Source organism: Colletotrichum truncatum (genome assembly GCF_014235925.2).
Source record: "Colletotrichum truncatum strain CMES1059 chromosome Unknown Contig_0007, whole genome shotgun sequence".
Lineage (NCBI taxonomy): Eukaryota > Fungi > Ascomycota > Sordariomycetes > Glomerellales > Glomerellaceae > Colletotrichum > Colletotrichum truncatum.
Genome location: NW_027222404.1, coordinates 2,895,386 through 2,907,536, shown reverse-complemented (window position 1 = coordinate 2,907,536; position 12,151 = coordinate 2,895,386). Strand labels below are relative to the sequence as shown.

The 12,151-nt window shown below is 50.4% G+C and overlaps 4 protein-coding genes across 4 annotated transcripts; 2 read left to right on the top strand and 2 right to left on the bottom strand.

Moving 5' to 3' along the window:
• Positions 1 to 2,136: 2,136 nt before the first annotated feature.
• On the top strand, positions 2,137 to 3,360 carry CTRU02_211209 (U3 small nucleolar RNA-associated protein; the record flags this gene model as incomplete). The annotated part of the gene is made up of 1 exon (XM_070205588.1): positions 2,137 to 3,360. The coding sequence occupies one exon, from the start codon at positions 2,137 to 2,139 to the stop codon at positions 3,358 to 3,360; it is 1,224 nt and encodes a 407-aa protein (XP_070060831.1).
• A 740-nt stretch (positions 3,361 to 4,100) lies between these two features.
• Positions 4,101 to 5,048, top strand: CTRU02_211208 (feruloyl esterase b; the record flags this gene model as incomplete). Its single annotated transcript, XM_036720233.2, has 1 exon — positions 4,101 to 5,048. One exon carries the CDS (start codon positions 4,101 to 4,103, stop codon positions 5,046 to 5,048), a length of 948 nt encoding a protein of 315 aa, XP_036587976.2.
• Positions 5,049 to 6,920: 1,872 nt separating this feature from the next.
• Positions 6,921 to 9,599, bottom strand: CTRU02_211207 (uncharacterized protein; the record flags this gene model as incomplete). Its single annotated transcript, XM_070205587.1, has 1 exon — positions 6,921 to 9,599. One exon carries the CDS (start codon positions 9,597 to 9,599, stop codon positions 6,921 to 6,923), a length of 2,679 nt encoding a protein of 892 aa, XP_070060830.1.
• Positions 9,600 to 10,132: 533 nt separating this feature from the next.
• CTRU02_211206 (uncharacterized protein) lies at positions 10,133 to 10,708 on the bottom strand (the record flags this gene model as incomplete). Its single annotated transcript, XM_036720231.1, has 2 exons — positions 10,133 to 10,479; positions 10,543 to 10,708. The coding sequence occupies 2 exons, from the start codon at positions 10,706 to 10,708 to the stop codon at positions 10,133 to 10,135; spliced, it is 513 nt and encodes a 170-aa protein (XP_036587974.1).
• Between the last annotated feature and the right edge of the window lie 1,443 nt (positions 10,709 to 12,151).

Below are 12,151 nucleotides of genomic sequence, written 5' to 3'. Positions count from 1 at the left end.
AGTTGGGCAGTAGGGAGCCAGAGCGTGTGTGAGTGTGTGTGTATGGGAGGAGGCGGGAAGGGGGTCAGAGAGGTGGTAAGGGTGGTCAGTGCGTCTGGGTGATCGACGACTGGGGGAGAGTAAGGAAGAGAGCTTGCGCGAGGTCCGAGGGAAAGAAAAAAGAGGGAAGAAATGGCAAAATTGCGAGGAAATGGTTGGAAGAGCAAGTTGAAGGAGAAACGGGCGACCGGGGGGGAGGGGGCCAGAGGGTGACATAAAATGCATATTTATGCATACAGTGGAGGCACTAGCCAATGAGGAAGCACCTTGCATCCCGGATCTGGACTAAAGGCGCGAGGCTGGGAAATGTGACTGGGGACGGGATCGTGGAACGGATGGATATGAAAGATGGAAAGACGTGAAGTCTCGTGTATAAACAAGAGAATAATAATAATGCAACTCACCTTGGGGATGAGTTCGTGATGTATTGTTCTTCTTTTTTTTTTCTTGTCTTTTTTTTTTCCCCGTTCAACTTGTCGGTTTCTATGATTCAAGATTGTTAGCAAATAATAATGCACCAATAGTGTCACTGATTGGTCAATAGTGTAAGTGCCGTGAGGCTGGTGTGGTTATGGTGAGGTGAATATGATGCGGTCCCGGAGCGAATGCAAAAAATGCCAGCGCGATGGATTCCAGTCTGACAGTAATGCAGCAATGCAACATCAAATCTCATCCAAAATACAGCAGACGAGAACCGGCTCGCAACAGCTTGTTTGTCATTTCTGGATGTACATAAACAGAACGCAGTGTAAAGTACAGGTAAAGCCAAAAGCCATAAAAGCAAGCACCAACGCCGTCCGCTGCGGGAATACAAAAAAAAAAAAAAAAAAAAAAAAAAGGGGGCTGACGATGCAAACACGGCACCGACGGGATGAAGGGGGAAACGGAGTCGATGGCAGATGAACGACGCGACACACGAGTTGCGCGAGCAGCAAATGCGACAAGAAACAGAATCGGTACGTACCGGAATGATGTGAAGCAGCCTGCCTATGGGGAGAAAGAGAGCGTAGTCTGACGGCTGTTGGGTGGCAGAAGTGCAGGTCTCGTGACAGATCAGATGACTGATAGCTTGCTGGAATGTCAGGACTTTTACGCATTAAAAAGCGCGAAAATCTGGATTCGGGGCCACTTCTTATTTGTAGGAACCCGCCAAGTCGCGCTGACCCCGGCGCGCAGCTCGACGGTTTACCCTCGCCAGGGTATGTGACAGGGATAAAACTATCTTCTTGGGCCAATCATGATGCATTATGACGGAAAAGCGGGGGCTCATGAGACAAATATGGCATAGCATCCAAAAGCGAGTCCACTTTGGCTTGAGCACCGCGTTGACCAATGAATAATGTCCATGGTTCTGTAATGAGGGTAGCTGCACAGTCTGGGCCAATCATACAATAGTTTAGCCAAGGGCCTCTCGTGCTACATGGTAAACTGGCGTGCTACCTCAAGCCCATGGCTTCCGCGTTTTCGCGAATAGCTTCCATCAAAATTTTGGGCTCAACGCACAGCTACCGCGTCTAAGTTCAGCTTCTGTATGAGACTTATGTAGAAGCAAGGCCGTGCGTGTAAGCAGACCACGAGGTGAGAACATCTCTAGAATTTGAGTAATGACCCTCCCGGACCGAACACTTGGAAGAAAGCAAGCGGCAACAATATGAGTAAGTCTCCTTTGGCGACTCATCAACCATCTTCCAGGTTCAAGCTATGGAAGGTGTGAGAAGAAAATTTGACGGAAGAGTATGACATGTGCAGAGGTCCAGGTTATCGGCCTCCGCCACGTGACAGGCTTCACGTCCGTGCACCGTGATGGCCGGCTTCTTACCTAATGAGTCTTAGCTAAGCTTTGCCGGTGCCTCGGAGAAACTCTGATCCCTCTCCGTCACCATTTCTCTTCTGGTGGGTCCAGTCTGCTCCATAAAATCCTTATGTCAGCATCCCCGCGGGCGGTCGTGTGCGCCGAACGGAAAAAAAAAATTGGCAACCCGGCAGAAAAAAAAAGTTCGGGTGTCGTTGCTGGAGGAGAGGGCCCTTGATCGACAAATTTCCTACTCTCCCACCCGACCTCCGTTCCCTTCAAAAGATACCCCCAAAACCGCCACAATGTCTGCCAAGCGAAGGTCATCTGGCAAGTTTGCGCCACCCGTCGTCAAGCCGACTATTCGAGCTCCCAAGACGACGATTGATGAGAGCAGAGCTGCGGTATCCGCAACAGACTCGTTACAAGCCGCCGTCAAGGATAACGCCGAGCCAATCGAGATTTCCTCCGACGAGGAGAGCGAGGAAGATGTTTCGGACGAGGAGATGGAATCCCCCGATGCTGAGGGCGGTGAAGCACAGGAGAACGTGAACGGAAAGGAGAACGCTGCCGCCGAGAAACAAACACAACAAAAGACCGATGCCGATGGCGCAGAGTCTGAAGATGAAGCCGGATCCCCCACCTTTGGAGAGTTGCTGAGAGGCACAATCGACGTCCCTGCCATTCTTTCGCAACAAGGAGAGAACACCAAGGCCGTCGTTCCCCTTTCCTCGAGAAAGAGCCTTGCCCCGCCGTCCCTATCCTCCCTGAGCACCGTCCTCACCCAGGCGCTCAAGACCGAAGACACCGACCTTCTTGAGTCGTGCTTGCAAATCACCCACCTCGAGACCATTCAGCAAACAATTGAGCGCCTCGACAGCAGCCTCGCTGGCGTCCTCCTCACCAAGCTCGCCGCGAGGTTCCACAGGCGGCCCGGCCGTGCTGGCAGCCTCATGACCTGGGTGAAATGGACACTCGTCGCACACGGCGGCGCACTGGCGGTTCAGCCCAAGGTCCTTGACCGGTTGGTCTCCCTGCAAAAAGTGCTTAACGAGCGCTCGCGGGGTCTGCCCAGTCTCCTGGCCCTCAAGGGCAAGCTCGACATGTTGGAGGCGCAGATGCAGCTCAGAAAGACGCGGTCGCGCAGAAGTCGCGCGCACCAGATTGAGGATGGTGATGAAGAGGAAGACGACGAGGATGAGGATGCCATCTACGTTGAAGGCGAGGAGGATGAGGAAGACCTTGACATGGCCAACGGCGTTGGCTCAAGAAATGCGCTGCTCGGCGATGAGGATGACGACGAGATCCCCACGACAAACGGCCTCATTGGAGACTCGGATGACGATGACGAGGATGACGACGTTGCTGCGGCAGAGGACGAGAGCGACGACGAGGAGGACGTTGACGAGGATGAGGTCGACCACGATGATGTTGAGGACTCCATGGACGACGATGATGACAGCGATGCGGAGACCGCGCCGCCGGCCAAGCTTCGGAAAACTGCATCTTCTTTCGCAAAGAGAAAATGAGAGACGAGTCGCCACGGGGGCGTGGCGGTTCATAGATGGATGGGGTAGAACGGCACATAGACTTGGCTCGGTCGACAATTGACATAATATTGTGCAATAGGGCAAAAAAATGCGTTGTATGGAGTTTCGGTCAATCAAGAAAGGGTATTTGGTGAACATTCTGTAAAGAACTGGCTACAAAGTGAATCATGTCTGGTGCTTCGTTACATGCCGGGAGATTCTTTCACAATTCATGAATCGGCCCAATTGATTTCTTCCGTATGCGGTTTACCTAGCCTCCTCTCTTTGAAGCAACTCCCTCCCTCGGCCAGACCAAGAATTCATCCATACAGCCTGCGGTGTTCCGGGTCTCTCTCACCGATCCATCCCGGTTCACCGGCTTCCCAACGGCTCCACATTTCCCGCTTTGGGATACGGAGGCACGAAACTCCATGTCCAGATCCACCAGTGATCCCCTCTACGACCTCGTTCCCGCCAACCAGGCACGGCAAATGCAACCTCAATTCAACTTAATCGGCCGCCTGACCAGTGAGAGGAGCGCTGGCATTGCCAATTATCAGATGTTGCCCTCTCCTTTAGCCGCATGCGGGGACCCCGGGGGCAAATCTCGAAAGGGCATAAAAGTGCCCTCGCAACCCACCTCATCCACTCACTTGTTGTTGTTGTTGTTCTTCTGATCTCTCTCCACCGGATCTCTCAAGTCAGTCAATCTTTCCAAGAAAGGAAAATCATCCTACAAAATGCGGTCTCCTATCTCTTGGGCCACGGCCGCCCTTCCTCTGGCAACGGCAGCAAACCTCCAACAGATAACCGACTTCGGCCCCAACCCCACAAACGTCTCCTTCTACCTCTACGTCCCAGACTCCCTCATCCCCAATGCGCCCCTCTTGGTCTTCCCGCACTGGTGCCACGGCACCGCCCAGAACGCGTTCGACTGGAAACCCTGGCGGCCTCTCGCGGACAAGCTGGGCTTCGTGACGATCTACCCCTCGTCGCCCTGGACAGCGGACAACTGCTGGGACGTCTCCTCGCCGCAGACCCTCAGCCACGACGGCGGGGGCGACTCGCTGGGCATCGTCAGCATGGTCCGCTGGACGCTGGAGAACTACGACGTCGACCCGGACAGGGTGTTCTCCCTGGGCACCAGCTCCGGCGCGATGATGACGAACGTGCTGCTCGGTTCGTACCCGGACGTCTTCGCCGCCGGGTCTGCCTTTGCCGGCGTCCCGTTCGGATGTTACGCGGCCGACGGCTACGCGGTGTGGTCTGATGCCTGTGCCAAGGGGCAGATCACGCACACCGGCGAAGAGTGGGCTGCGATCGTCAAGGCGGCGTATCCGGAGTACGACGGCCCGCGGCCAAAGATGCAGGTTCTGCACGGCGATGTGGACGACGTGCTCAACGTCACCAACTTTCGCGAGGAGATCAAGATGTGGACTTCGGTGTTGGGGCTCAGCGAGACCCCGACGGAGGTTGTGGAGAACAACCCTGTTGAAGGATGGACGAAGAGCGTCTATGGAAAGAGGGGGCTTTTCGAATCGTTCCTTGCGCATGGGGTTGACCACAACATCCCGGATCAGGCTGATGAGGTTGTGAGGTTCTTCGAGCTGGATTGTGTTGGTGAGGGGTGCTTTTCAAGAAAGTCTCTGCCTGGAACTTGTGTGAAGAGACGCGATATTACGTATTGAGAAGGTAGATTGTCATGATGCCCAGGGAGATTGGAATGTAATGAGCTTTGCTCCATCGTCGTGGTAGATGGATAAGAAGAATCAATTTATGAGACTATGTTGTTTGGCGAATGAAAAGACAGTTTTGGTCAAGTGTTTGGCCACTATCTACCTATGCAAGAAATATTAAGATTGGGCAAACAAGATATATAGCTCAACCGGCCTTCCCAATCTTTTCTTCGTCTTTTTAAGATGATTACTTTTTTGCAAGCTGGAGATTCCCAATTGGGATTTTCTAGCAGTTATTTGGGAAATTAGGAAAGGTTGCTACGAGAATCTGGACGCTGCGAGGATATTTGAAAGTGAGCATTCATCTTCTAAAGTAATTATTTCGGGAGACATTATGATCTATATGCCTAACTCCTTCTCGACTATTCTCTTTTCACAGTTGTTTCTTTTTAAGTCATCCAATTAGACTCATAGGCTCCCCTCTTTGATTCAAAACTTCTCTACTGATAATCGCGATCCTTCGACCTCCAAGTAAAATCAGTAAATCTATTGAGAGATCTTATACTCTACGAAACTAGCCAAATTCACTATGTGCGTCAGATATCAATTAAAGTCACTTAACCAGTCTTGGCTATGACAGATTCGGCCGAGCTTTTGCCAATGCCAAGGGTACCTGCGTCGCCGAGGCACACTCCAACCGGGCGAGATCATCTACTAAGCTTGAAGCCAAGGGAAGTTCGGCACTCGTCATCGCATGCCCCGCCATAAGTCACACTGCGTTATAAGACAACACATACGAAAGTACAGGGCTCCAAATATCTCCTCTTCGCATCACTACCCTTCCCCCGAGAAACAATGTTGACTCTTATAGATCGAAACGCCTTGTTGATGACACTATACTTTGTGTTTATTGTCGTCATTAACAAACAAGCATGCGAGCCTGCGCCTGGGGTTCCATTCAGACGAATCAAGGTGTTGGCAATCCAAGATAGCCTATATGTTTGTTCCAAGGGTTGCCTTATTCTCGCTCTCTTCAACGGCAGCTTATTTTACACCTCTGCTCGCCTTTACGTCGAACAGGAAACGTATCGGTTAGATGAGCTCTTCATGCTTGTATGTCCCGCAATCTCTCGAGATGACCTCTGGAGAGCTAATTCTATGGCCTTTCACGCTCCTCCAGACGGCATTTACGGGCTTAATATGCCTGATAATTGTGTCCGAATTCGTATCCTTCATGGTAACGCCGCCCTCAGATTGCCGCGGAAGTAAGGTGTTGCTTATGATCTTGGCAACTCAGCTGTACAAGTTTCACATCTTTTCATTTCCATGAACAGTAACTGACTATTAAAGGTATTTGCATCATATCCCGGATAAAATAATTCAGGTGCTAGACGACGCACCAAAGGGCCTTCTGAGAATTGTCGCGGTCTTGGCTCTAATCGGGAAACTTTGGGTTGCGTTGTAAGCCTATTGGAATGTTTGACATATTTTCCAGAACAGAGACACTGACAATTTAATGTGCTTTGTTAGGATTCTGTCAATCACAATGGTAAGGCACTACACCAACAGAATAAAAGCACTGTGGTACGACTGTGAGGAGTCTCCTGCGACCATGCAACGAGATGAAAAGAAGATCGACAAGGCATCCAGCGGTAACTTAGAATTAATTAGTACGGAGGTGTAGATGCGCGCATACTTGAAGACACAGAATTTGGCTCGGATGGCCTTAAGAAAAGTACCTTTACTGGAGTGTTGACGATGTTGAAAATCCGGCTAATGTGGCCTAGTTGTGGAGTCTGATAACCAAAGCTGGTAAAGACAATTAGCATAAACGAACTTGGAAGTAGTTATTATTGAGTCGCGACTACCACAGCCGCGAATTCTTTACAGAATCTCAACCATATTTGTACTCCCAAACATTCCCAGCTTTGTTCGGAATTTCCAATTATTGAATAATACAGAAGGCCCAGACCAACTCGCACAGCCGACAAAGCGATCCTCCTCCCTCGGCTCCCTGGTCAACAAGCTTTTGATGTCCTCTCCAGTTTCTTGCGCCACATGACTAAGAGGCCCCAAGCATTGGAACAACTCATTGATCTGCCGGCCAGAATATGCCAAGTTGCGTAGTTCAGTGGCTCGGCAACGCACCACAGCCCACCCGCTATGTGTCGTCGGAAAAGTAAGGTATGCCACACGAGATGTCAGGGAGATCCAGAGACCTTCGCAATCATCGTAATAGTTCTTTACTACTTGCTGTAGCCAAGGGGAGGACTCTCCGACGTAAAGCCGCCACAACTCTTGTTGTTGCCAGGCAGCCGATTCGATGCGGAACTTGATGTATTCCTGGTCGAATTCCACGTCATATTTCGATCGAACGCATTCAAGGTAATCTTTCTCAAATTTTTCAGACGAGGTAATATCACCTGCCATCAAACCCCTGGATTCGCGAAGGTTGAAAAGACTAACGCATGGCCATAAAATGTCTTTGAGTGTTTGTGCATGTGGAAAAAAAGAGCGGATGAGAAAACCTCTGTTTTCGAAGTCGACGACGTTGAGATTTTGTTTGAGCAAATGTTGAACACGAGAGAGTAAATCATACAGGTTTAACTGCAGGCGTGCCAGCTGTACATCCGCCAGGTCGTAGCTGACGTGCCAGTCGCTGCTGTAGCTCATGGTGTTTGAATGCTCGACAACGAACAAGAAGGGGCAAGTTGCAACAAGCTTGAAGGAGTTTTTTGAGCCTTCGATAGGGCGTAGAATCAGGTACTTGATAGGCTGATCCCTTATTTTAAGGATAAATACCTCCTCGCCCTGTATCTGCTTCCCCATGATCGTATCCAGTTCATATTCCGAGAAGATGTAGATTGGGTGTATACTCCGCGGCAATTTGAAAATGTAATATCTTCCCAGCTTGGAAACGCGGACCGGTAATTCGTCTATCTTGAAATATTGCGTGAGGTTGATATTCAAGGATCCCGTGGTGACACTAAGATGTGCTTCACAGTCCCAAGGCCTCCCGCCCTCAATATATTTGTGCTGTTGTCCTACAAGATGATGGAACGTTAAGAATCTTCCTCGTCGTATAACCTTTTTATCGAGTGCATATTTGCAAATGTAGTTGAATGCATACTGACTGTCAAACCCAGGAACTTGAAATAGTCGACTTCCAGCTCGGCGAGGCTCCAGGTTAGGGGTCCAAGATGGATACCCAGATGGGGCTTCCACACCAAGCGCTTGATAGAGGAAATCAGAGTCATTGGAGTTGATCAAGCAGTGCCCAAAAGATCCAACTAGAACATGCTGAAATGAGAGAGAATAATCTGCTCGAATTTCACTCGGAGACGTCGTAACTGACAACCAATGGTTCCCAGAAGCCAAAGGCGGCGTTGTTTGCCCAAACTCGTCGCTTCTGGGAAGGATTCCTAACAACGCGAAGATCTTATCGCGCGGGTCGGTAGCATGTGCCTCTGAACTCATCAAAAGGAGTTGCGACATATCCTTGTTCATAATGGCGCCTTGACATAGGTACTGGACCCAGGGAGCAGCAGTTTCCTCCCACGCCCATCCTGCGACTCGCAAAGACATGACCTTCGACATGGCCGCATCAGCCCAGAAATCAACATCACCCACACGAATCACCACTTGCGGGGATAGGATAAGCTCTTGGATCACCCACATGCGAGAGAAGTAACGTCTTCCAAGGAGACTTCGTAATGTGAGGGGACGAGGAGGTTTTTGTGAGCGAGAAAACTCCGGCACAACAGATCCGGTTTCCAACTCATGAAGTCGGCGACGACGCGGATATCTGCCCTCTAAAGGCATAGCAATGTCGGGGCCCAAGTACAAAATGACACGGGAGCACCCTGAGTATATGCGGCCCATGTTGGCGACTTGGTTACTCCGCTCTGGGATGTTGCTCTGATTAATACAGACCGCATCCACCCAAACCATTCGCTTCCCTTGAAGAGGCCGTATGAAGTGCAACATCTCCCAGCAGTTCTTGGTTTGTAGCATAACGTCCCAATAGTCACCGATGTAGATCGGGCAACTGAGCATGCTGTCGTCGTTTTCTCCGGCCCATGTGTAAGACACTGTCTCATATTCAGGGCAGTCATCAAGGCTGTATACCTCCAGATCAAAGTGAACTAAACAGTCAAGGTTCCGAGATGCTGAAATGCAAACCAGACGAAATTCGTCTGGCTTGAGTGTTTCAGAGTACATGTTTGATGCCAATGGCGTTGCTTTCACTGCCAAAGTATGTTCTTCGGGCTTCCCATTTGTCATCTGCTGAGAAAGATCTTCCCATTCTGAATCTCCATCAGCCTCACCCGTCTGTTCATCCGCTCCCTCTTCCGCGCGTCGGTAAGGCACGGACGGTGGCCACCACAGGTTCCTTTGCCCAAATGGCTTTTCTACAGGAACTGGTGCGGCTGAGTTTGCCGTGGCGCCGCATGCCTTGAGATCGGCCAGATGAGTGGCTCGGCCGCAATTGAGACACTTTGGAGTCCCGTCTTCAGCCTCGACCCGAGGCCGAAGACAATCCTTATCATGCCATCGCGACATGACGACGAAAGCATATAACAGGATAGAGGAGATTGTTATCTTAGGTTGAGAGGCTTCCCCGGTCGTTGCGTGGTTGATAAACACTTGATGGCGAATGTTGTTGACCCCAGTCATAAGCTCAGTGAAGCAGAGTCTGAAATCAGGCTGCGATGTGACTGCAGGTCATACTGCAGGTGACGTGTGATTGGTACTTTACAGAAAGTAACCGCTACCCAATGGTTTTCTGATATCTTCTGTGTGTATTAGGTGCAGTAATCATGCATTACACAGCCCAAGTTCTGATTTGAGGCTTAGCCATGGTCTAAGCAAGTACACTGCAGGGACCGTGGCGTGCTTTTGACAACTTTTTTTTTATTTCATTTTTTAATTCTTCACCACTTCCACGACGCTTCTTTTCCATTGGTAGTAATTAGGTCGAAGATCTATCTTCAGCATTAAACCTCAAAATGCCCCAACCTGGCCCCATAGGACTCAATTGTTCCACCTCAAAGAACCCTTGCCTATCGCCCTGAAAAACGCCCCAGACAATCCCTTTACGGGGCGGTGGCTCTGACACCGGTGGTAGTGAATCTGGCGCAGTTCTGGCCGGCCTCGGACACAGTGACCTGGGCCTTGTCATCGTGGCCGTTCAAGCAAGCACCGCTACTTGAGACGAGGTTGTTGCCGCTCTGGGAAACAAACTCAATGTTTCTCGCAGCGCAGTCCTCGGCGCGGAACGCAGTGCCGTTGAAGCCGACGCAGACCTCCTTGTTGACGAGGTCAGGACGGAAACCGTTGCTAAAGGAGCGCTGCACGAGGAGAACGTTGTTGCCATTTCTCGTGGAGGGCGTGATCTGTCTGTCCGCAGCGGTGTTTACGCAGGCGGCGTTGACGATTTCACCTGATGTTTGTTAGAACGACATTTGACACGTGTGTAAGTGCATCTGAGTTTGGATCAACTAACCGTTGTTACGGAAGGTGAGGCACTCGTTTCCAGGTACTCCACCCTGTTCCTTGAAGACGAGAGTTTGACGGCCACGCTGGACAGTCTGACGCTTAGAAAGGTCCTCGGTGGGCATGGCCGCGACGGCGGAGGCGAGAGCAAGAGAGAGAACGGCGGTGAACTTCATGTTTGCTGTGGAAGAGGGAAATATCGGTTGAAGAATCGAAAATAATTTTAAGTTTAAGTTGTTTAAAGAAACACTTAAGAAGGACCAGCCAAAAACGAAGAGAAGGTTGTCAAAGTTGGAAGTAAAAGTGAACGAATGAGATGAAGAGTCTCAAGTTAAGAGACACAGTTGAGCCGGGCGTCATGATGGCCTTTAAATCCATCTCGTCAGAAGGGGAGGGAGGGAATAACATCGTATGGCGCTCGGTAAGGACGAAATTAAGCTTGATGCAACTTGTGGCGCAAACCCTCTTCCAAAACTCTCCACACACAGAGATGCGACCTTTAACGCCGTCTGCTATTGTTCGTAAAGGATTGTCGAGGTAGAAGCGGCCCTGGCCCAAACAGGAGGCTAAGGAGAAGGCCGAAGTCTGTGACCTGTGTCAGCTCTCTTAGTCGCCAGAATGACCGACAGGGGTGCTTGGATGCAGTTTTTTAGCTCAACTTAGGCTGCGCCCCCACCACAACGATTCGCTGAAACGTCTCAAGGTCGGTCGGTTACAGGGTTGCGCCTCCGAATCTGGGGAATCCCCCTCCAATGTGACGGTTTCATCATCGGCGTCAGGGAGCCGCATGAGGGCTGTCATCCTGTATAGTCGGACCTTGCGGAGTCGATTGTATCAAAAGTTTGGTTGGCAGGAGCGGGAGATGACCCAGATTTGCACATCGGCACCAGCGATCCAGAGACGTTCAAAGGGGTTCCATGGGAGATTGCCTAGCTTTTCTGGCGGGTTTTGGATCGTTGCCGAGGGCGTTTACGCCTCAAGTTATACGCGGTTTCTCGATTTGGTTTATTTCGGAAAGTCTTGTCGATGATGTGAGCCAAAGGGACAGGGTTCCGGGATGTGCTGTGTCATTCTGTCAGGAGGCAGAGTTTGAAGGAACATACGTGTATAAAGAAGGTCGCTGCAACCAGAGAAGAGGCCGGCGCCTCGATTTTGAGCATGCAGCACTTCTACTTTGGGTCAGATGCCTTAAACCAACATGGTTGAGGCCGCTCTCCGTTTGGTAAGATATTAGTGCTATTGCTATATGTCGGCGATATTTAGCAGTCTTCTTTTTTTGTCCCCGAGTAATACCTCAACTTTTATATAGTGTTATCAACTCCTCGGTCTCCTTGTATATCTTCTCTGCATCATTACAACCCCAGGCCTTAGTGGTTTTTGATATAAGCTCAATGCCTTGAAACACGACCCTCCAACCTATCCAAAAACTGAATACCATGATTCCTGCAACCTCTGACAGTTCAAGAGGAAGCAGCAAAATAGCTGCCAGAACGCCAAAAAGTAGGTCAACCGAAAGGAATCCGAACGCGAAACCGAAGCCGACTCTGTGTTCTGTGGTTCTCAGAACTTTGTATCTCTCAAGCAAAAAATCCCTCCGGTGCTCCGGTATGTCGTTCGGC